The sequence below is a fragment of the Caloenas nicobarica genome, chromosome 5, assembly GCF_036013445.1.
Source record: "Caloenas nicobarica isolate bCalNic1 chromosome 5, bCalNic1.hap1, whole genome shotgun sequence".
NCBI lineage: Eukaryota > Metazoa > Chordata > Aves > Columbiformes > Columbidae > Caloenas > Caloenas nicobarica.
Genome location: NC_088249.1, coordinates 39,115,117 through 39,140,087, shown reverse-complemented (window position 1 = coordinate 39,140,087; position 24,971 = coordinate 39,115,117). Strand labels below are relative to the sequence as shown.

The following is a 24,971-nucleotide window of genomic DNA, read 5'->3' as shown; positions in this document are numbered from 1 at the left end:
TTATTTAACAAAATTATGTTATATTTCAGTACAAGCAGAGAAGCAGCAGGCTGGACAGGAGAGGTTACTATGCTTTCTCTGCCATGTGTTTTGTGGCAAGGCACCTTTTTTGTACTTTGGCCCAGTACAAAGAGGTTATATAACAGCTTGAACACAAAACAGGTCATTTAATCATATTTATTGTGACAAACAACAACTTCGAATGAGATCTGCAGCAAATTGCCATGTAATACTCAGCCTCAGGGAGCAGGTGTACAACACTCTGTACTTGCTATTTCGGTTTGTATTACCTTGCTGCATACCCAGCATCGCTGCTTCTAGGGACCCTCTGCTACAAGCATGTCAGAAAACCCCTCAAATAAGGCATGCACATTGCACATGCCCAATCTTTCATTGCAGTGCTTGGTAACCAACAAAAAGCTCAGTACAGTTCGGACACTGCTGCACCTCTATGGTTTCACTCTCTGTAGCAAATATATTTTAACAGATGCTACAGTTCTACCTAATTAGGTCTGTTTGTGGTTCTTCTTAAATCACTGACTCCAAGGTGTTAGCTTTTTCACCTTCTTATACAAGGAAGAGGTGAGTTAATGAGCAAGCTGAAAAGCCCTGGCTTTCACATGTTTTTCTTACATAACACAAAATGATTTCTGAAAACAAAACCCTGCACTAATAGGACAGTCCTAGACAAAACGAAATCATATCCTCACTGCTACACGGGGGGAAGAAAAAAAAAAAATCCCATCAGACAGCTAATGAGCACCTAATTATACTGTGCCAGCCACCAGCAGTCCCTACCACAAACCCCAGTTCAAGGAAATACTTGGGGTGGGTGAAGAGCAGGTCACCCCCTTGGTGATGAGCTACCTGCAGGGGCAGAAAACAGCCCCTGTTCTCCACGAGAAGGATTCCTTTCCACACCTGCTCACCGGGGCTGGCACAGGGATTTTTCACAACTTTGGTGTCTGCTCTTCCAAGGCTGTAGTTTTCTTGCTGCAGCACTTCCTGTCTGATAAAACCCAAACTCAAGGCAAGGAGGATTATAAAAAAGTGAATAGCAGCCAGATGCCATTTATGTTCACATACTATAACAGTGTCTTAAAAATACTTTCTTCAGTAAAAAATATAAACAGCTATTTTCTCCCTTATTTCTATTTAAATCCCCAGGAAATTACAAGTTTCATTTCCAACAAGAGATGGAAAAACACTTAAGCATCTACATCATTTAAGAATAATGCCATCAATGTTCTGGGGTATATATTTAATATGGTTTAACTTTTAAAATGAGTCTTAAAAAAATTAAAATCAAACCTTCAAAATTGAGCTTACAATGAAAAATAAATATAGGTTCATCTCTATATCATACGGGTTCACCTCTTCCCTCCTCTGACAGGATGAGAAACCACGTCAGGTTAAGAGACAGCCATCAGGAGACCATCTCTCTGATCACGAAGTAACTTGTCCACTTGAATTGATTCCTGGTTTTGGTCACAGCCTGTTGCTGTGCAAATACAAAAAGTGTCCGAGTGTATAAAATGGCTGCTCTGAGCCACAATCAAGGTGCTTAAAGTACTTTTGACCTGGAGATCCACTGGCTGATGTAAATCCTTCAGCAGAGTCAGCACAGCAAAATGTCTGTGAACAGCAAGACCAGTGCAGGTTTGGCACAGTGCGACCTGTTATCTGCAGTACGCTCCCAGCAAAGAGCTCCCAACGCATTCAGAAACACCAGAAATGCCGTTTGCATCTTCATTTGTAATTTTTTGTCCACAGAAATTCCGCCTCCACTAACTTCGTGCCATCACGGTACCTAGAGATTGTCTGGTCAGCTCACAGGGTTTAGTCCTGAGCTCTTCTATATGATGTTCTGATATAAATACTCTGGACAGCATTTCCAGTTCTTTTAAGAAGTCCTGCAACAGATACAAATCAGAGAAGCCTTATTAACGAATGTCAACCGAGAGGCTTAATTTTTCTAGTAAAGAACTTCACAAGGTTAAACATGTTGTTAATGATTTTCCAAGTGCAGAAGCCTGGTCAAGCTACAAAATTGACTGCAAAGATGAATGTCTGTAGCTCCACACGTTCAGTCTCCCCTCTAATCCCCACATCCTTCTCAGAAAAGATCACTGCCCCAATTTAAAGTGCTTAAACATCTCTGATACGTAAGTACTCACCAGCCTTAAAATACTGCCCATTTCTAGCGAGGAATCACAGAATGTTAGGGATTGGAAGGGACCTCAAAAGATCATCTAGTCCAATTCCCCTGCCAGAGCAGGAACACCCAGATGAGGTTACACAGGAAGGCGTCCAGGCGGGTTTGAATGTCTCCAGAGAAGGAGACTCCACAGCCTCCCTGGGCAGCCTGTTCCAGTGTTCTGTCACCCTCACTGAGAAGAAGTTTCTTCTCATATTTAAGTGGAACCTCCTGTGTTCCAGTTTGTACCCATTGCCCCTTGTCTTATCACTGGTTGTCACCGAGAAGAGCCTGGCCCCATCCCTGTGACACTCACATTGGGTGGTTTCCTACATTTTGACTCTGGCTAGAACAGTCTGACTCCTCTCACATGCAGGGGGTAGCAGGCAAAGAGGTTTAAATGCAAGTCTGGTCAGTTAAGAACCTTCCCACATCACTGTCAGCTGGAACACAGCAAACACATTCAGGATAGAACTGAGAGCTGGTAACTGGGCCAGCTGGTCTGCAAACTGGTTTACAATTTTATTGGAAACGTTTCCACTGTGTGGGCAATGCTGGGTTTCACACAAGTACAGATTTCTGCCACACACTAGTAAAAGTAAACAAGCTTATTGGAAGCCAGTCCTGCTGCTGCATTAAGCAGGAACTATACATAGGGAAGGTTATGGGCTTCATCTACATAAAACAGAATGCAAGGATTGACTGTTAATGTAGATTTATGTTTTATTTCACTTATTTTTCACGCACATCCAATTACTTACTGAGGGCCAAGGGAGCTCTTCGAGGCTATGCAAGCAACTCTCTATTTCACTTGTTCTCATTAGTTCATGTTCTACAAGACCATGAAGCACAAAAAGGAACAAATCCCACTGCAGAAGAGAGGAAAAAAAAAAAAAAAATCAACAACTCAAAGAAATGGGGTTTGGTTTCGGTTTTTTCTATACAATTCGTTTTTCTTCTTGGAGCAGAATGTAGAGAAAAGGAACAAAAGGAGAAAGCACATTATTTATCTGGGTGTGCCAATGAAGGACACCTAAGAGCAACATCCAAAATGAGCGAACAAAATTCCTTTAAGTCATACATTGTATCCTACCATAAGGTCTCAAAATGTCTAATTCTCAGTTTTCCAAACACAGCAAGTATTTAATTCCTGGATGTTCAAGAACAGCTTGAAAAATTCTTTTCCTACCTTCTGAAATAAGCCGGTTTTAGCCTGCAACTAAATAGGGTGATTTTCAGCTTCGCAGCTGGGGATCTTATAACACAAATACGCACGCGAAAATGAAAGGTGATAAAAGACACACGGATGCAACCAATTACAAAGTCATGTGTGCTCAAGTCTTCATAAGCTCCCAAGCCAAATGGGCTGTTTTGCTGTTTGCTCCTAAATGTAACTGTGTGCACCAGACAGGTATCAAACCCTGACCAGTGCTACGCAGGCCTCTCTGTCTCCAGCCCTGCAGAAACAAGGCCAGCTAACAACAGACCAAACCCGCTGGCCTCCTTCACACGAGCAATCAGTGAACACCACGGGCAGGCAGAGCTCTTACATCCATATCTCAGATCAGGGGGGATAACTGGCAGCTCCAGAGATGTGAATAAACTCTACCTCTCGCTGCTTAGCTTCTGCAAGGTAACCAATGTTTTTCTTGCTGAACATCAGCTGCACAGGAACAGGTGTCCTGAAGTCCTCCTTCCAGACAGAAAGCAACACTTTGAGGAGGCCATAGGTGGGACTATTCTTCACACGCACCCTCTCAAAGCCCTTCTCTGGGGACTTGATCCCCAGACTCAGAGGAACATGATCTGAAACTGTAAGAAAAGGAAGAAAGGTAAAATTCTACAGCTGCATTATTTTCCGTTTATAGTCATCATCTTGGTCCAACAGCACATTTTGCGTAACTGGTATCTACACAACCACTGAAGTAAAAACACTTAGTGAGTGTAAAGCAGTGAACCTAAGAGGGCTGGAGTTTAAAAACATGCAAAATTATGAGCTTTGAAACAAAATAAACAAGTATTACATAGGAAGAGATTTATACTACTCAGATAAAGAATACCATTTGGTTGGCATATAGCCCCAAGTCTTAACCGATGACTGACTAAACAAAAGTCAGTCTAATGTTTAATAAAAGAGGACCTAAGTGTTACTCCAAAGGAGAGTAACACAGTAGAACAACATTTAAATCTATAAACAGATTAAATAGCTGCTCATAGTTTCGACTATAGGAAGAGTTGCATAACTTCATATATGTGAAAGTAAAGCTGAACAGTGTTTAACTGCAGATAAACATACACAGAGGGAAGATCCAGACCTTCCTTGGGACAGGCTAATGGAATGGGGCAGATTTACACTGCTGCCCCCCAAAACGGAATTTCACAATATTCAGATGTGAACTGCTTTCCAAAAGAATGAACCATGTATAAAGCTGCTTAAGAAGGTTCTAAACCCAAGAAACTAGAAGGTTGCCCAGGGATAAAACACTTGCATCCAGATCCCTAGCTCCAGCTGAGAAAAACATTGTATTTAACACAGAGCGAGTAAGAAACAAAACAAACAAACCAAAACACACAACCCCCCCCCACACGAAACACACAAAAAAGAGAAAGAAAAACAAACAAACAAACAAGAAAATCACCACACCAAAACTGAAAACACTCGCAGGAGTGAAGACATAAAAAGGAAACATAAAAATATAATTTAAGAGAGCAGGCCCTTTCTTTTAGGAAAAACAACAAACAAACAAACAAACACAAAAAACCAAACAACAAACAAACACACACAAAAAAACCACCCCACCCAAAAAACAAACAACCAAAACTCAGCCACAACTTTTCAGAGGCAGAAATACTGGAAAACATACCACATATTTAAATGAAGGTATCAATAAATAAAAAACAGAGATGTGAATGAGAACAGCAGATCTGAAGGATGGTTGATCACAGTTTAATGCTGTTTTGCAGAAAGTGGAAGGGAATAAGAGCAACTACCAAAACTGACAGAAAAAAACCCTACAGACGCAATGACACCAGAGAGAATCAAACAGCCATGGGCTCTACATGCCGAAGTCTCTGACACCGAGGATTTAAGAGAACTGTAATAACAGATTCCAGTCTTAAATAGCTTATAATTACTGACTTACCCAGCAAAGAGGCCAACTCAACTGTGCACTTTGCCAGCTGCTGTTCTGATGTGTGACACACAAACTGGAAAACACAAAACCACTTGTATCTTTGTGCCCATACTGCACACTGAACAAAACAGTGCTTCACAAGGGAGAAAAATATCAGAGAGGAGCAGGCAATTTACAGCAAGAAGCACAGAGCTGTGATCAAGTGACCATTAAAGACTGCAATATAAGAAAAGATCATTTATGAAAAGGGGATCCACAAAGGTTAATTTTAAGTAACGAGCAGATCTACACAGTATTAAAAAACCCACAGTGCAACCTTGTCACATTTGAGCTCAGACAAAAAACATTCAACTGAACTCAACTGTGAGGCAAGGCAAGCTCACAAGTTTACAGGAATGAAGACAGCTCAAAGTGGTGCAAGGGGGTTTTTGTTGCTTTTTTGCTGCTTCTACCTTTCTGCATCGAAGTGTCTGACTCAATCTTCCCAGCAAGCTCTCCAGCCAGATGCAGTCAATCACTTCAGCCTCATCCCGGGGGCCCACAGCAACACAGAGCACATCCTTGATAGAAAAAAAGACAGCAGTAATTCACCTATTAGTGTCCTGCACTTCCACAAACAGATCTTTGGACCCATGACAGAGCAGTTCACAGATGGTCCTCAGGTCCTCATTAAAAAAAAAAAAAAATTAAGGTAGTAACCTCCTCATTTCATAAGACAGATTAAAGCTGAATTTTTTCACAACCTTACCTAGGTCTGATTTTCTACCATAGTTCTCACTAATGTTATCAAGTCCAGGTCAGTGAGGGCAACCAGTTCATTCTCCTTAAAAGTAACTAGCTCTGAAAGCTCTAGATAAATCTGACAGCGCTGCAAGCAAGCTCAGGGTAGAAGTGCTACAGAAATCCAGAGTCCTCTGATACTGTCAAGGCAGCTCCAGAGTCAAAGCTGAGCATGAAGAGTGCTAATAGATTTTTGGTATAAAAACTGGTTTAGCCAATTTTACATGTGGTAGCACTTTCCATCATCAACAATTTACCAGCCAGTATCAGAAACCCAAGATAAAAATAAAAATAATTAAAAGTTGTATCTCGAGATACCATTTAAAAATATCTTCAAAAAGCAACAGTTTACAGAAAAAGCCCCTGGTTTCCTCACATACCTTACCTTTGTCGTCTTATTTTAGCTCAAGCAAGAAAATGTTAAAGGATGCGTACTCATTCTTATACAATTGCTGGGAATGCAATGACAGTGAGATCCAGTATTCTGGCTCAAACAGACAGGAAGCAGCAAAAATAATAGGCAGAATGCATAACAGTAAGAAAGTGAGGCTTTTAGAATTCTTCTTTTCCTCATGGGTTATTCACACAGGTTATATAACTGCATGATTTTTACAAGTGCAGTGACCTTTTAAAAGCCTGGGAAAAAAGACCAAAATGTAATTTGAACCAGCTTGAACAGAAAATTGCTTGGATCTAAGGCTGAAATTAACTCCACACCACCACCTTCTTTTTAAGATATTCTGGTTCACCCTAATTGTAGCTGAATGAAGGTCACATGTAGACTGGCAAAAATCTTTCAACAGGTTTGTAGAGATTCATCTGACACTTAATTCAATATAGAATTCCTGGTGTATAAGATGGAACAGCCTACCAAGTTCTACAGAACTGGAAGGACCAACAGGAAATACTTACTCTAAATGGAGACCAGGAGACTCTCCGTAAAAAGAGCAGGTCTACAAAAAAGTAGCTATTTTAATATACTGGCTCTCCAGCATACAGTTGTACACAACGTTCACCACACTATGGTTTCTATGCTACTTGTATCAAAAAGGTCACTGCCATGTTACCAGAAATGCTGTATTTAAGACACTACTCCTGACCAGAGAACTGTGATCTACACGCAGACAGCAAGCAGGGGGATGAAAAAAACATTCCTATCATGCTTCCTTAACACTGCTCACAGCCAGTTCCTTAGAACCAGAACATCCCCTTAAAAAAAAAAAAAAAAAAAAAAAAAAAAAGAGAGAGACAACCACCACACAAACATGCAAACATGAAACAAAACCAAACCAAAACCCAATAACCAACCAAATGGCAAAATACACACACAAAAAAGACGAAAAATACAAAGGGCGTCAGGGCAAGCCAGGAGGTGAACACTATGTACCTTAATCTCATTGATGATTTGGGAGGGAAAGGGAGCATGGTGCTGACAGCCTGGAGGGCAGTCCCTTCTGAACTCCAGAGCATCCTCGCCGGGCAGGGGAAGTCCTGGGACTTTGAGCATCCTGTTGAAGGTTGCCTTCACTTCTCTTTTGATGAGGGCTACAAAGAACAGGGAACAAATCCTGTCTACTTCAGCTGAGGCAGACAACTGTTTCCAAACACTACCTGTATTAGCCTCTCACTCTGAGAGCCATGGCGAATGAGGAGAGGACAGGTTACACTCTGAAACCCTTCTCACTCTGAACTCCTACTTTATTTAACAGGCAGAGCCACAGGTAGAGAGTGTGTTAAGCCACAGCTCTACAAGGCGGCCACCCGTTACCACCAGGTACAACTGGCTACTCATCTTGTTTTTCATCAAGATATTTCAGCAGGTTTAATGAACACAGTAGCTAAGCCAGGAAGCAAGGCCAACGTAGAAAGCTGACTCAGCATGATCATACCAGTTCAGCCACTGTGCCCATGAAAGCCATATGTTTTCTACCAAAATAAGTTTTGACTGGCATCCAAAACACTGAACTCCTGCTGCTGCAAATGGTGCTGGATATTCCTCCCCAGATTCTTGGCACAACCTCCTGAAACATTAGGTTTTCAGAGATTCTGAAGTGTTGCCAAAGCACTATTACAGAGTAAAAGGACTACGGTTGCCTTCAGCCTGCTGAAAACACGGCCAGTCACAGAGATGCTTGTTTTACAGAGGATTTCAGAAGCACTCTGTACACAAGGACCATTAGGTGGCTTGAGAGAGCAGCTGTCTGTATCGTACATTTGATGTGCTAAGACAACTTCAGCCTAGATGACACTCTCAGAAGCAGCTTTCAACAGCATTCATGCTCACCATCCTACAAGCCTCCATAACTAAAAATCACTTACATGGGCCCAGCCTGAAAAATCCCTGAAGAAGGTTCTTGGAGCTAGAAATCATTCCTCTTATTCCTAAACAAGGAGGGACAGAGCAACTGCATGCTTCCCACTAAAAGAAAAATGAGTAGGACCAAGTACTTTATAACACTGGAATAAATTCTACTCCTCGATCTCAGAAAAAGAGTACAAGACACACATTAGAAGCCCTAGTTCAAGGTAAGGAGACTCACCTGCAATGTTGGCAGAAAGCCAGCCACAGGCTTTCTCAGTAGCCAGTTCCACCGCAATGTCTTCCGCGCTACTTAAAACCTTCACGGGGAGGATAAACAAGTGATAGGAGATTTACTAACAGTCACAGCGCTGTAGTCAGTGAGATGTCAGAAGGAAGAAGTTTTATTTTGGCATCCAACATTTAAACAGAGCACCACCACCTCTGGGGGAACTGCTGCTCTGAGCAATAGGACTGACCCATTTTGATTTCCCAAACCTCATAAACCCCATACAAACATCATAAACTCTTGGGGAAGTTGATGCTAAAACGAAAGCATTATCTTTGCAAGATGAATGCAATTTCTATACTGTTCTAGTCCCAACAGTTAGCTACTGGCTAGAGTGTCACTTTAGCCAAAATACCCGTGGCAGTCTGGCAGAGGTGACTCTCCTTTGCTGTTAGTCCTCACGGAAGTGCATCAATAGATTCCATTTTCCTAAGCTATTAAGGGATCAGTGAAGCAGCAATGGAAAAGTGGTAATGGCCCAGACTTAAAGTCAAGGCCTTTAGTAAGTTTTAGAGAAAATACATACTGCTGCAGATGTCTCTTCCGGCAATAACACCCTTACCGCCTCAGGACCTTTCTTTTTGCAAAATCTGCAAGAAAAGAAAGAAAACATGCCACAGGATTAGTCAAATTTCTTGGTCAACAATCAGACATTCATTACCATAGCAACTTCCACACACTCTTACAGTCAAAACTGGTTGGAAGACTGCAGTGAAGTAAGTCAGACCAAAAGAACCAGACAGGAAAGAACAATTACAAGCCACCAAGCTGCAATAGTCAGTTTTCCAAAGAGGGGAAATACAATGGTTGAAGTGCATGGCTGCTTGAAGCCGGATGCAGAGGGACAGACAGCACCTTTGTTCCTTCCTACAAACACGGCATTAACTGGCTGGAGGTGCAGCGGTCATCCTAAGAAGAGCAGAGGTCAGGGTTTATAATCACCAGAACCTGAGCATGACAGGCCAAGCCAAATTAGGCTTATAGATTCTGCAGTAAGAAGAGAAGGGAAGGCACAAGTTTAAATAACTTTTCCTCCTTACTCTCTGCCTTTGATGAGTGCCTGGGCCCCTTCCTCATACAGGTGGGCGCACACCTCTTCAAGCAGCTTGTCATGATTAGCATCCTCCTCCTTCACTTTATCCTGCAACATGACTTCAGCCCTTTGAACCAACTCTGCTACCAGTGTTGCCCTGGTACAAGAACAAAAACAAGAACAATCATACGGACTGAAATCAACACAAGAAATGGTGCGCACTAACCTGCTGTTCTCCCAGTTAGAAGGATACTCATCTCAAATACAAGAAACCACTCTGCTAAAAAAGAATTAATCACACTGCATTTAGTACTGTACCATCTCCTTGCTGTTTTTGTGAGGAAGAAAGCAGCAAAATAGCACTAAGACTCAAAAGTCAAAAGCCTTTAGGTTTTAATAGAAACATATATGGCTGCAGGTATCTTTTCTGGCAGCAATATCCTTAGACTCCCAATAGATAGTGGTCCGAAGTTCAAAAGTGTCAACAGCAGCCCACTAAGACCAGCACTCCTTGTGGGCTTATACCATTTAATGTCTTCAACAAGTTGGACAACAGGACAGTGCAAACTCTCGGCAAGCTCATGAGTGACATGTTGGAATGTAGGGCTGCCATTCAGGACTATGACAAGGTAGAGAAATGGCCTGACAACGGGGTGGTGACTGCACACCTGTACAGGCTGGGATCTGATGGCGAGGGAGCAGCTCTGCAGAAAAGAATCTGGGGTGTCCAGCAGACAAGCTGGATGAGTTAGCAGTGTCCTAAGAAGGCCAACCTTGTACTGGGCTGACATTAGCAACAGTGCAGGCAGCAAGTCAAGTGAAGTTACTGCTTCCTTCGCCACTGTGAGGCTGCACCTGGAGTGCTGTGTCCAGCTTTGGGAGCCCAGCACAAGAAAGCCACTGACAATTTGAGAGACTGCAGGAAAAAAGAAAAAAAATTGAGATAGCTGGGATGTTGGAGCACATGACATACTAGGAGACTGGGGGAGCTGGTTTTGCTTAGCCTGGAGAAGAGGAGAAGGTGAAGGGAGAGGGAAGGGTTATAGAAAAGAGAGAACAAGACACTTCCAGGAAGTGGGCAGATAACTGTTGACAGGCAACATGCCCAAGCTGGAACAAGGGAAATTCTGACAGTATGTAAGGAAACAATTTTCACAAAGCCTGGGAAAATGAAGCATTGGAATGTGATACTAAGAGGCTGCTGGATCCCCAATGCTTAGGGACTTTTACAACTCAACTGGAAAAAGAGTCAAGCAACCTGATCTAACTTGAAAGCTTGCCCCACTTTGAGCAGGAATTTGGATCAGATGACCTCCAGAGGTCCCTTCTGACCTCTGAGATGTTCCTATCTTTAGCAAGAACATTCTGAAAGGGATATAAACTCTCAAAATGCTGCACTATGCTCACATACCAAGTGTCCCACAGTCATACAACCCTCCTCTCTGCAACTCTTCATAAATGCCCCTCTAAGATGGCAATCAGATACTCAGATGTCCATAGAATGGATAGGGTTGGAAGGGACCTCCAAAAGTCATCTAGTTCAACCGCACTCCAATGAGCAGGGACATCTTCAACTGCATCAGGTTGCTTAGAGTCCCATCCAGCCTGGCCTGGAATGTCTGCAGCTAGTTCTTCACATGAATGATAACTACTATTGGTGGTAGTGCACTATGGGCACGAGAAAACCCACAATGCTTTCAAACATGACAATTCTAAGGAGAGGATTTGGATTTCAAGTTTGAAAATGAAATTTTACGTGTACAGTAATTTTAATCCTGCTGAAATTAGAATTTGTATTAAAATTATACTGGCACGGTTTCATCAGTTCTTTTGGTATATGTGGTTCATCCATCATAGAACCGTAGAATAGTTTGGGTTGGAAGGGACCTTCACAGGTCATCTAGTCCAACCTCCCTGCAATGAGCAGGGACATCTGCAACTAGATCAGGTTGCTCAGGGCCCCGTCCAGCCTGGCCCGGAATGTCTCCAGGGATGGGGCATCTACCACCTCTCTGGGCAACCTGTGCCAGTGTTTCATCACTCTCACTGTAAAATATTTCTTCCTCATGTCCAGCCTGAACCTCCCTTCCTTTACTTTAAAACCATTATCTTGTCCTATTGCTACAGCCCCTGCTAAAAATTCTGTCCCCATCTTTCTTACAGGCCCATTTTAAGTACTGAAAGGTAACAATAAGGTCTCCACAGAGCCTTCGCTTCTCCAGGCTGAACAAGCCCAACTCTCTCAGGCTGTCCTCACAGCAGAGCTGTTCCAGCCCTCTGATCATTTTCGTGGCCTCCTCTGGCCCCTCTCCAACAGGTCCATGTCTTTCCTGTACTGAGGGCTCCAGAGCTGGACACAGGACTCCAGGTGGGGTCTCACCAGAGCAGAGCAGAGGGACAGAATCACCTCTCTTGACCTGCTGGCCACACTCCTTTTGATGAAGCCCAAGATACAATCGACTTTCTGGGCTGCAAGTGCACATTGTTGGTTCATGTCCAATCTTTCATCCGTCAGTACCCCCAGGTCCTTCTCCTCAGGGCTGCTCTGAATCCCTTCATCCCCCAGCCTGTATTGATACCAGGGGTTGCCCCGACCCAGGTGCAGGCCCTTGCACTTGGCCTTGCTGAACTTCATGAGCTTCGCATGGGCCAATTTGAGCTTGTCCAGGTCCCTCTGGATGGCATCCTGTCCCTCAGTCATGTCAACTTCACGACTCAGCTTGGTGTCATCCATATGTTGCTGAACCCCACTGTCATAGCCTTATATAGCCTTGATGTTCTGCTATACAGCATGCTCTGAGGGAAGCTTTCCTTCCCCCATACACACAAACGATCAACTCTGCCTCGATAGTGTAAAGTTACTTCTTAAGGCACAGAACAGATCACCAGCACTTACTTGATGTGCTTAACACAGTTGGATCCCACCCTCTCTGCCACAAATTCAACTGTTCTCCGTAGGGAGGGAGGTTGGTTGTGGAAGAAGGCCTGTTCCAGCTCTACCTGTTCAACAGAAAAGCGCTACAGTTCATTAGAGTACTCCACCCAGATCCTCCTCAACACAGGAACGGACAGAACTACCATCTGGAATTGTGCTAAAAGGCACTAAATTTGCCTACACTGGAATTTCTGCTACTGTAGCATTCAGCACCCTTGTAAAATACTTGCTCCCTATTTCCTTCTAACCATTTTACCCAAAGCTCATTATCAGGGTTTATGAAGCTACAAAAGCAAATGCCCAGTAAAAGGAAGAATGGGAAAGTTCTGACAGCACCTACTAGTAGTTAGTCACCACATAGGGTTTGGTTTTGGGAAGGAAGGATCCTCTCTTAATTACAGGCTGGTAATTCTGTAGGCTCCAAGACAGTTAGTTCTTTTGGTGGAAAACATTGCTACAACCTAACCAAAACAGAGCATGAGAAACATACCAACATTTTATGTTAAACAAGTGACGGAGAGAGAAATAGGCTGGTTGTTGCAACTGCAGGAATGCTTACTGAAGTTACCTGGATTTCACCACTCCCATAGTATCCCAGCCGCACAACTATAGCAGAAGAGTGAAGCGTAAGGATATCCAACTGTTAAACACCATGTCCCCTGACACCTAGGCCTGTGCTTTGCTTTCCCTGGCATCGGGCTGCTACTGTGTACCCTACCACCACACAAGCCATGTCTCCTGCCCTGCTTCCCCTTGTGAGTCCCTGATTTTATTACCTGCAGTTTCCGCTGTGTGACAGAAGCCTTGGGTACCAAGGACTCTGCAGCTGTGGGAGTGATTTTCCTTATAAATCCACCATTTTTTGCTCCACTACCAGCCACAAAAGAGGCAAGCAGTTTCCGCAGCTCACCTGTACAGAAACATGTGCAAAAGCAGTCATTGTCCCCATGAGCAAGGGAACAAATCAAAAATCAAGGGAGAGTCTTTCATATTGTCAGTCCTGTTTCCAGAGCAGATTCTTTCAGCTTCCGAAACTTCTCAAAGCTGAAGTTTCAGAAAAGCAGAGGGGCATCCCGCTCACTTAACTGGCAGGGTATAGCAAGGCAGACAAGGCTCCAAAGATAAAAGAGCAGGCTTCCAAAAAGCTCCCTGGCGCATAGGACTTCTTCAGAAGGCTCAGAAAGCAGTCATTTCTACGCATCCATTTTTAGCATGGCAAGCAGGAACTGTAAAGTCTACAAGGCCGACAAGCCAAGCAAAGTTACACAAAATTCCAACAGTCGGGAGAAAATACCAGGGGAAAAGCTTGAAGACATGTTCAACCCCTAGAAGCTTTCGTGAGGCAGGTTTAACATGGTTTTCCTAGCAGCTAAGTACCAGGAAGGGGAGCACCATCCCACCATCTGGGACTCTATTATCTACAGAGAGAGACTTCACCAATGGCAGACAGATCCCAGGAAGAAGATCTCTCAGACAATAGCCCAATAAAGCACCGGGGCACAAAAGGGTTCTTCCCCTCTGCCTGGCAGCAGAAATACGCTCAAAGGAGTTCCCCTGTCCCTCTGTATTCAAGCTCTGTAGATCCACTATCCTGACCGTTCAGCCTCCCTCCCCCAGCTTCACCAGATACTATTCACAGCTGCCTGAGCTTCTGCAATAACAGCTTTTTATCAAGGTTGACCCATACACAACTGAGACCTCAAGTAGTGAGAAGGTGTAAGAAAGATGATTTGAGGACCCACAGTACCAAAGGACAAACATAAATAAAATTTTAAAATCTAAATAAAAATAAATATATATTAATATATTTATTTATATAGCAAATATAAATAAAATACTCACCAAGATAGGGACAGCAGGTATAAAGTAACTGCTGATCCACCAAGGGCACAGAGTCCTGGTGAGAAAAGGAAGGAAATGCTGAAAGGACACGGCAGGAAATAAACAGTTTTCAGCAAGTCAGAAATGCCATATGTGTTGTCACGGGAAGGTTTCAGAACTGCCTTTCCATGAGAACAATAAAAATAACTGGATTCCAAACACACAGTAAAAGTATGAACTTTGCAGCCTAAGTGCTCAGTCCAGCCCTGTAATACAATGAGCTGCTCTACATTTAGCTAGTGTAGCTCAACCTTTGTTTCTGATCACTGCCAAAGCCCAGCTTAAACCTGATGGTTACAGAAGAGAACCAGGACTGTTGCCACAGCTGCTGCTCATAAAAGAGAAACCTATCCATGGAGGAGAACAAACGAGGCACATCTGTCAGCAATACACCTCCACAGGTGTCTTCACCCAGACTCACTGGAACACCACACTGGGGAGTAATGCCACCCCAGTATTACACAGCGCAGCCAGGGGCATGGGAGGAAAAGCAACTTCAGATCACATCCACGCAGGCAGTGTGTACTGCACTCATTTTCGGGAAAAAAAGGCAAAAACAAAACCAAAGACACAAACAGCTGATCTCTGCATTTTGTCTCTGCGATTGAAGAGACAGTGCAGAACAGAACTTTCTAATTAGAACAAAATACATATATATCCTCGCAAACATATTATTTATTTTTTCAAGGAAGCCTGTGTATTGTCTTGCATGTCTGGGAGTTATCTGAAACATCACACATGCTATTAACTCAGCTCCTTTTCTGCTTGCTCATACTGTTTTCAGTTCAGCTACCCTTTACCACGCAACTGGAAAACAGGTGACTCCAAAGACAGCAACCTCACTCTTAAGAGTCCTATCTTACTATTTCTGTTGAGTTCACCGTTACTAGTATTTATTTCTGGGAAGAGCTACCATTCTACCAGCCCACCTTGTACTGCAGTGATCAGAGAGCAGGAAAACAGCATCTGATCCTTCAGCATAACCTGGCACCTTTTCTGTACGCCACTGCAGCAGGTGAGATGGCTCCTGCCTGCCAAAAGCCCCAGAGCTGTAACACACACAACTGACAATCCGGGACACAACGCAGTTGACATACTTGGACAAACTGGGGCATCACGACCATTTGCCTACATACGCTCAGTGCAGCTGCACTGAAGCCAAGTTCCTGATAAAATCTTAAACTCCTGAGGCTGTGCTAAGTCCACCCTCATTCACAGATTCAGAGGACATGCTACTACACTAACTCACCAAAGCCTGAGCAGATGTCACAGTATCCATCATCAATCCCTCCTGCCTCACATCAGTGGTAAAAAACAACTCCTCAGGGACTGACGGAACCTGAAACAGAAATCCCAGCAGTTACAACCCAAACAGTAGTCAGTAACTCACACCATTTCTAATAAAGAAAACAGTAAAATCCCACCAACCCGCCACTCACACACACACAAAAAAATAGCACTAAGGATCCTCTCTGCCCTAAGGAGAACCTCTCCATAAAACCGAAGATTTAATTTGGTCACAATAATATGAGGCACCTTCCTTACCCTCCCCATACAGTATCTTTCAGCTTTCCAACAAGTTCCTGCTAAGCAGTTACCTTGCTTCCAACTGGAAGCACAAAAGGATTTTCAAAGTTCATCACATACACCATCCCTTTATCAGAGAAAAAATTCCCCCCAAATTCAAGGCTGCCAGCTAGCTCTCTATCTTTGTCACAACAGCTTCCAGTTCTAACAGGAATCAGCTGTCAATTTGCTTACAAGGATGCAGATTTATAAGCAGAATGTGTTTCAGCAGCAATTAAAACTCCTATTGGAAAACCAACATTGCTTCACACAATTCCATGAAAGGAAAATAATTCTCATTAGAACACAGAGAATTCTTTAAACCTCACACTAGTGTAAAAAAAAAAAAAAACCAAACCACCACCAATAAAACAATAAATTACTGTTCTGCAGTGTTTTAACTCATTTCAGTACTGTTTTCTATTGAGTTCTGTGCCTCACTTTTTCTTCAGGGAAGAGTTGTGTGCACACAGGATACTCTACCTGAAAAAGCCAACCAAGAACTGCAAGGATCAGCAGCTTGTTCAGGAAACTCATCTCCTTATCTTCAGAAAGGACCATTAACCTGCCATGCACCAAAAGGAGCAAGAGAGAGAGTTAGATTTCAGTAGCTCAGTTTTCATTAAGGTAAAAAAAAAAATCTCAAATCACTCACTTTCTAATTATACTACTTGTCACCACATACACATTCCTTACTTATCTGCCTAACGACAAGTAGAGCAAGCTCTACTTTTTTGTATGTATGCATCTGAATAACATGCTGTTTTAAGTTTACACTGCAAAAGCTAGTGTTAAGTAACTCTCTAGAAAATGCTCCAAATTTCCTCATGTATATAGGAAAGAAAACTAGAGCATTATTTAGGCATGGGAGACCTTGTGGGTTTAAGGTTCAAATTCAAGGTTTAAAATTCACAGCTGCAGATGTAGAATGAGAGAGGATCTAAAGAACTCTGTTTACTTAAGGACAAAACACACATTAAAATATTAATCTCTGGGTTTCGGAAGTGCTCCCTTTGCAACTTTATGTGATAAGAAGTGCTCATGATTTGCACACACACACAAAAAAGTACTTTTATAAGAATCTCCAACTAGGGCCAACGTGCATTCTCAAACACCAGGCACCTCAACTAAGCAAGCAAACCTTCACAGAAAAGTTCTCAACGAATATCCTTTCCCAAGCTCTTACCTGTATACCTGCAGCAAGAGACAGAATACTTTCCTGTAGTAATCAAGGAAAGGAGCAATATGATCCATGAGGGAAAGGTACTCCACAATCCAAGGAATAGTGAGGATAGAACGTTGGTCCCGAATAGATTGTCTCAGAAGCTTCAATACATCCAGTACAGGCAGGGTCTTAATGGGACAACAGAAGTTAAAAGCAGCAGCTTGACGTGACCTTTTGATACTTAAGGAAAAACTTTATATCTAGACTTTTCTTTCTAGGAATTAATCTTCTGTACAAATAAGAGGTGACTTTCTGGCTAATTAAAACATTTCATTGTCCATGAGCAGAGGTAAAAGCCACACTATGAGAGCAAACAGAGCTCCCACTGGGACTTTGAAAACTGAGGCTATAAGCCTGACTATGTACAAGTGGAGTCAAGGTCTAAGCCCTGCCTCCTCGCATTCAGTAGGACACACCGCTAGGAGATGGGTGTGAAACTAACAGAAACATTCCTGATAGCTGGATTTTACACTATAAATACAACTGTTCTTAGCTAGGTCAGAGTTCTGGTATGACAGCCTCAGACTAGCAGAAACAACAGAAGACTGAGTACCTCAGCATCACTGCACTGCTCCCTCTTTTCTAGCTTACACAAACTCCTCTTTCCTTTGTTCCCAACCCCAGAATGAGCAGTAGGGGCACAGAACAGTCCAACATCATCCCAGGAACCACTGGCTCACTTTGAAAGGGCATAACTATTCATAACTCCCTCCTTCCTGTCAAGCAAAAGGCCATGTTAGATTTCTTAGAGTGTCGTTTCTTACTTGGTTTCTTAACGCTACTGCAGAGTCTTGCAAATCTCTAGTTGGTTGCTCCACAGTGCGATATGGCAAGAAAACAAGAAACCCGAGGAACTTGGCAAGGAGTCGTAGGCTTAAGAGGACCACAGTGAAACGCTTCTTTTCATCCTGAAATGAAGAAAAGCAAGATGGATCAACGCTAGCCTAAACTGGCAAAGCAACTACTTACACTAAACTTCCACTCCCTTCATGTAAAAGGACCACATAGCTTCATCACTGCTCTAAATAGAGCTAATTTTCCAAAATACATATTTATTAAGCATTTAAAATTGCTTCTGCCTCCACTGCTTCACTTATAGCAAGAATTTAATTCAAGAGCTTTCTAAATTAAACAGCTACGCAATAACATATTCATATTAACTTTGGAGTCAATGAGAGGACAGAAGAGTTGATCTCATGTTGCCTCCTTTATACCACTACTGCTCTGCAAGTCTTCATAAACCTTTGCCCGCTACTTTGCTAATAGCCTATAAGCTGTGACACCTCTGATAGGTATAGATGAGTGAAGAAACATCCGAACAGGTATGAACAGGCATGACTACAAATTCATTCTAACTAAAATCTTTCTACATGGAAAAGCAACAAGGACCTATTGCAACTAAGTGCAACAATTGAACTCAGTTACTTCATTGATCTCATGCAGGACACTAACAACCTAAAAAGAGGCTTTGACGTTTCAAATTATTGCACATCATCTCTTAAGATACAGTTCTATGCAGCACCCTGAGGCATGGAAGTAAATGGCAAGGGGCTCAGACACCCATAATCAAGTTGCTGAGTTTTGACAAAACCAAATGAAGAAGCTCTTGTCCTGCAAATAGTGGTGGAAGCTCCAGGTAACTCACAATCAAGCCAGTAATTCTTTGGGTACTGGAACAGCTCTGGGAAATTCCTGACAGATGTATCAGCAAAAGACGAGCTCACCTGTTCATCCATGTCTGCTTCCCCATCACTGTGCTCATGCTCCACCAGAGTAAGGCCATTCAGTTCCAGTATCTTCAGGCACAGACTATCCATCAGGTGCTGATTAAACTGGTAACTTCAGCAAAAGATGATGATGAGTCAGACTGGGCTGGAAACAGCAGTAAAACCTCAACTAACACACTGCAAAATTTCAAGCTTTTGAGTTGTATCAAGCATCAGCAGACATCCAGTGTAACAGACTGACAGACAAGAAAACAGGGGACAAGACCATTACTGGCTGACCCCCTTCTTTTCCACTCATATTTTGTACTTTTTCAACAGATGCTATTTAGCAAGGCCAAATATAAGGATAATAATATGGATCTGTCAAAGCAGGAAGCTGTAAAATAACTGAACTTAAGATTCAAATCTCCCATACATCACAGCTCCTCCATGCTGTGGATTGTGAAAAACTCATTAAACAAAACCATGAACGTGGCTTCATCCTGAAACTCCTTAGCTTCATGTGTTACCACACAAGAAACACTTGGCCAGTCCAGTGCCCTGGCTAGGCAGCACTGCACACCTTGGCACTGGGAAATGCCTTTAACAAGATATTATGATCTTGTAGAAGGAAAATTATTACCGTATAGTCCAGTCCAATGTAGCACACACACACACAAACACATTCTATGCTCCAGACAGAACCTGCTTATTAACATGTTCATCACACATGCTGGCAAAGAACACTAAGTGTGGTATCACGCAGCTTAAAAACATTTCTGATATGCTCTGCCTGGGTTACACTGAGCCCCAAGCTCTCCAGACAACTCCCCGCTGCAAGAGCAACATGTTGGTGTTCCCCACTCACCCACACATTTCACCAAGGAAACAGCAACCACAGGCAGCTAACCTTCCTGCACTGAGGATGAAGTCCCTGAAAAACTGCTGGCACCCTGGGAACGAAGGGGGTGGACAAGGTCCCCTGATGCTCTGAGGAACAACAAATCTTTCCTGCAGCCTCTTCAGACGACTCAGATTATCAGAACCCAGCATATTAAGGACATCCTGGTCTGGGGTGTCTCCCCAGCTTGCGCCACCACCAATAGGGCCTTTACACATCTGCAGGAGACAGAAAGAGTAGTAAGGTGGAAAATTTGTAATAAGGCATCATTTCACTTCATCTCTCACCCCACATATTCTGCCCTCTTCACAAGACTTTGGTTTAGAAGTAATCAAAGCATGGCCTTTCCAGGCAGCCCATGTACAGAAGATCTCTTTTCCTCATGCCAAATGTGCTACCCACCTTGCCCATAAAAATCCTAGAGATCCTGAGAGATGGAATTCCAACCCTGTACATCTAACTCAGGCATATCTAGCAGGCTACATCTAGCTGTGTGGACGGAACACCTATCACTTGCATGGTTCTCATGAACCACCCAGTAGGATCTTTAGCCCAGTATCCAAGGACCGTGATCCTGCACTGTGCATTCCCAAACCAGGTTTTCCTGGAGTTTCCACAGAGTTAAATAAAGTTAAAAAACAAATACCCTCCTCCCTTAAACACATAGATACTACTCAAGACTCAAAGAATCACAGAACTGTTTAGGTTGGAATTATCTTGGATTATCTAATCCAACCCTCTTGCTCAGTCAGCTACAGCAGGTTGTCCAGGACCATGCCCAACTGGGTTTTGAATATCTCCACAGACTGGGACTTCACAACCCCTTTGAGCAACCTGTTTCTGTGTTTGACCACCCTCACAGTAAAGAAGTGTCTTCTTGTGTTCAGATGAAATTTCCTTTTTCTAAGTTTGTGTCCACTGCCTCATGTCCTGTCACTGAACATTACTGAGAAGAATCTGGCTCCCTCTTCTTCATTACCTCCCACCAGGTGCTTGTACACAGTGTTAAGATAACCTGGAGCCTTCTCTTCTCCAGGCTGAACGGTCTCAGCTCTCTCAGCTTCTCCTCATACAAAAAATGCTCCAGTCCCTTAATCATTTATGTGGCCCTGTGCTGGACTCACTCTAGTAAGTCTGTATGTCTCTTGTACTGCCCAGAACTGGACACAGTACTCCAGATGTAACCTAACCAATGCTAAGGAAAGGGAAAAGATGACTGCATACTCCTACATTAAGTCAGGACAGTTTTAATGAGAGAGATCATGCTAAAAGGCAACATTTAACTAAGTATAACAAGCAAACAATTACTAGGTCTGTTTATTCCAAACTGAGCATCCTCCCCCCGAAAGAACACCTTGTTACACTTCCTGACCTTTAAATTATCAAGCCTCGACAAAAATCCTCAGCCTAGGTTCTTTTCTGCATGAGTATCATAAAATACACAAGATTCTGCAAATCACTTCCTAGTCAGACACATCAGATTCATTGAAGACTCCTAGTTATCAGTTTAAGTCTTTGGCTCCTCTTGTGAAACCCTGCGGTCTTCATTAAGAAGCCACAGATATAAAGGAGAAGTACAGTACCTAGGACTAATTAAATCCTGTTTATGCAACCAAGTCCATCTCATCTCTTTCCCACAATCTTCCTGAACACACACATCAGACAGGACATTGATGGAAATTCAGACAGGACACTAGAGGAATTTTCAGCATTCCAACAACTTCCTGGCAACTTGTGTGGGCTAATATTCAAGGTGGAGTTTTGTGTCTTTTATGCTATCCAAAAGGAACCTACCAATAAGCCAGCCACTTATAGAGAAAACAGTGGATATTTACACTCCAATGAGAAGCGTCTTTTCTTTCTTCATTCCTTCAGTTACAGCGAAGTCAGATGATGCTCGAAACCGGCCAAAACCCCCCAGTAAACTACAACAGTAATACTATATCAAAAAGAGGCTGTTGCAGCGTTACACAGAAGAACCAGAGACTCTTCGAAGGTAGTACACTCATGTTATTAATGAACATAACTGGGAACCTCTGCATTCGATATATGTCAAAATACATCCTAAAATTTCTAAAAATTATAACTGTTCTAAAATTAGAAGGTCAAAGTAAATAATCATGAAGAATGAATTCTTACAGCTCATGATGTGTTCAGTGTGCCTTATCCCTGATTTACACAGAGTTCAGTAATTTATCACTGATTTGTATTTCTGGTAAAGGAAGGAAATTCCCATTCTGAAAACTTGGCTCTCCCAAAAAAGTTTCAATAGGAAAATCTCAAACTTGCAAGACACCGTTTGTTTTCTCAGGCCGAGGAAGGATCATATCAGCTTTGATGTATATCCTCATCAAAAAAATCCCAAATCATTTACCTGGATAAGCTGTTTCTGAAAGAGCCTGGCAAAATGGCTGTGGTTGCAGGTTGCCGATAGGTGAGCCATCATGGCCCTGTGAAGAAAAACATCACAAAATTATGACGGGATCTCTGTGGTATAAAAAGTGTTCTAATCTCAAACTATACCAAAGGCATAAAATAACTGCTTTTAAGAAAACAATCTCCAAAAGGCCACCACAAAAAGCAACATCTTTATAACCAGGTTTCCCAAGAACTGATCCCCATTTGCTGACCATGGAAACAAAAATTCTCCCTGAGCACCTGCAGAACACACACAGCTGTGGAGATAAACACTCTCTTCCTTTCCTGCAATAATGCTGTTCTTTAGGAAGAAAATTAACTCATTCATCTCCCGCTCTCCCCTGTGCAGAGCAGTGAGTTGAGAGTTCACACATATGCAAGTAAGAAAACAGCAATAGCAGTACTTCTGATGCCCAAAGAGAAGGAAAATTTCTCAGTTTAAATCTCAGCCTTATTTTGCTCCTGTGGTAAAAAGTCATCTTCATACATGTAACTTGAGTAGCCTGGTGGTTAAGACTAACATAGAAACCCACAAGGCAACTGCTTTCAAAACCATAATACTTTCTTTATATAGAATCTATTTTGATAAAGCAATAAATGAACAAAACAGTTCACTTTCAATATAAATGACCACAGTTGTCTTCCTTCCCCAGCCAAATACACTAGAACCTGCTGAAATAATTAGAAGATCTAAGAGTTTTTGAACATATGACACACTTCTCCATGCTTAAGATGAGTGGGGCACTGGAAACATGAAATGCACACATGTATATCCAACGACAATGTTCAGAACACAACATACTGGTTGTAAGAGCGGCTCTTTCTGTGATTAGGAAAAGGGAAAGAGCTTCCCCAAGACTGATCAGATTAGGCCCTTGCCACTTGTGGCTTGTTTCTTTAAGGTAACAGTTGATACTTTTAAATACAGAAGCAAGTTTACATGAACAGTATCATCCAAGAAGCACAGCTCCCTGCAGATTAGTGCAGAAGACCATTAAGGAGAACATGAAACTTAGGATGCCGAGTATAGTGTGCTGCACCAGCAATTCAGGTACACTGAAGATCAAGCTGAAGTTGCGTAGGACTCCCACCTGATCTTGTTGCCCAGAACTCTTTCAAAGTCCCAGCCAGTTTTTTCATGGTTATCCTCCCATTCACGCAGCAGTTCATAAAATATATCCCTGTGAATCAAGATATTTAATGGTGTGAATTCTCACTCTTCAAAATTTGAAGTATCAACAGTATATTCAATCGTTCTCAAGTTCCCCAGCAAGAATGTACCTCAGATTAAGTAACTCAAGCCTCTAAGCGTTCAGATACCTTTGCAAAACTCATTAATGTTAGTGGTACTTCAGCGAGTTTCCATTTTCTGTGTCTTTGACAGCAAGCGCTTAAGCTTGTTATGCCCAAGCTCTGATGGAATGACCAAAACACCCACTACCAGACATACTGAAGACTGAGAGGCAGGAAAGAATAAGCCACATGAAATAATACCTATGAGGAGAGAAAAAAGGACCAAGACAACTTGCCATTCTCCCCTCACCCTGTTGCTGCAAGCATGGAGGGAGGTGGCAGGAAGAATAAAAGCATACCAGATTCATATGCAGAAGCAATCCGGTAGGGTGACACACTGTACTGGCATTTACCAGAAGTCTCAATAACTCCTGAAGCATTAGGCTGTTCTTCTCTAAAGACATTAAGCATTTAGCTCCTGCAGTCGATATGGACAAAGACTTTTTTTTTTTAATTAGAGTGAAAATCTCAAGAATTTTCTACAGCATGTAGCATACATGAGATATTCTTAATATCCTTTGTTCATGGTAAGATTATACCCTATATAGTAACAGTAGAAGAAACTCACCTTTGTTTCTTAAAGATGTGAAATGCTCTGTCACTGGGGAAGTTAGAGCGATTGTCCGTTTCTGGCTGGAAAGAAACGGACTGAACGGAGCATGGCAGCAGGAGAGACACCTGGTAAAAATACAAAGGCAGACATTAGACTAATACAAGTTTCTAATTTACCCAACAATCTGAGACCTAGAAAAAGTGGGGAAGAAAAGTCATGACGAAACAAAGTATCACTTGTTGAGTTGTTCAGACACTAGCCATTTATTAAACCAGTTGCTAACTGCTAGTAAACACCAACAGTCTTACAACCTACCTCACACTACAGAGGTAGAAACACTCAGCATTATGAATGGAAGCGTCTCAGTTCTCTCAGAAATCTCTGTACACAGAATGCAACCAGTACTGATACAGTGTAGAAAGAATGATCTGCAAACAGCCAAAGTGTACCTTCTATATACGACTCCAGAGTATGCAGGATAGTGGCTGGCTACTCCTATATTATTCTTCTTTGTCCTATTCAAAAAGCCTATGTCTTCAAGTAACAAGAGATCTTTATTTACAGCTTTAACTAAAAAGTTCATCTATTGACATGCCCTAGTCTCAGAAAGTACATGGTACTTCCTTTGCCAAGAGTAATTTCTTTTTTTCAAAAGAGAGATGAAACAAGGTAAAAAATACATTAAGGAAGTTATTCCCACCATCCAGCTTTAGTCCCCTAACCCAGATGATAACATCAGGAAACCAGTTTTCACAAGCTGC

The 24,971-nt window shown here is 42.4% G+C and overlaps 1 protein-coding gene across 2 annotated transcripts in view; it reads right to left on the bottom strand.

Annotated features, from left to right (window-relative positions):
* Nucleotides 1–207: 207 nt before the first annotated feature.
* CDAN1 (codanin 1) overlaps nucleotides 208–24,971 on the bottom strand; it is a 34,771-nt gene continuing 10,007 nt past the window's right edge. The window contains exons 8-28 of one of the 2 annotated variants that reach the window (XM_065636025.1): nucleotides 24,226–24,335; nucleotides 23,456–23,545; nucleotides 22,321–22,396; nucleotides 19,956–20,164; nucleotides 19,064–19,178; nucleotides 18,104–18,247; nucleotides 17,301–17,467; nucleotides 16,598–16,679; nucleotides 15,798–15,887; nucleotides 14,510–14,564; nucleotides 13,444–13,577; nucleotides 12,629–12,732; nucleotides 9,740–9,889; nucleotides 9,226–9,289; nucleotides 8,652–8,730; nucleotides 7,499–7,656; nucleotides 5,784–5,891; nucleotides 5,341–5,404; nucleotides 3,807–4,009; nucleotides 2,959–3,066; nucleotides 208–1,913 (exon numbers count right to left, since the gene is read on the bottom strand). In XM_065636025.1, coding sequence (XP_065492097.1) covers nucleotides 1,788–1,913; nucleotides 2,959–3,066; nucleotides 3,807–4,009; nucleotides 5,341–5,404; nucleotides 5,784–5,891; nucleotides 7,499–7,656; nucleotides 8,652–8,730; nucleotides 9,226–9,289; nucleotides 9,740–9,889; nucleotides 12,629–12,732; nucleotides 13,444–13,577; nucleotides 14,510–14,564; nucleotides 15,798–15,887; nucleotides 16,598–16,679; nucleotides 17,301–17,467; nucleotides 18,104–18,247; nucleotides 19,064–19,178; nucleotides 19,956–20,164; nucleotides 22,321–22,396; nucleotides 23,456–23,545; nucleotides 24,226–24,335 — 2,436 coding nt within the window. In that variant the 3' untranslated portion in view covers nucleotides 208–1,787. Of the gene's footprint in view, nucleotides 1,914–2,958; nucleotides 3,067–3,806; nucleotides 4,010–5,340; nucleotides 5,405–5,783; nucleotides 5,892–7,498; nucleotides 7,657–8,430; nucleotides 8,531–8,651; nucleotides 8,731–9,225; nucleotides 9,290–9,739; nucleotides 9,890–12,628; nucleotides 12,733–13,443; nucleotides 13,578–14,509; nucleotides 14,565–15,797; nucleotides 15,888–16,597; nucleotides 16,680–17,300; nucleotides 17,468–18,103; nucleotides 18,248–19,063; nucleotides 19,179–19,955; nucleotides 20,165–22,320; nucleotides 22,397–23,455; nucleotides 23,546–24,225; nucleotides 24,336–24,971 lie in introns of those variants that run through there. The other variant, XM_065636027.1, reaches the window with a different exon arrangement.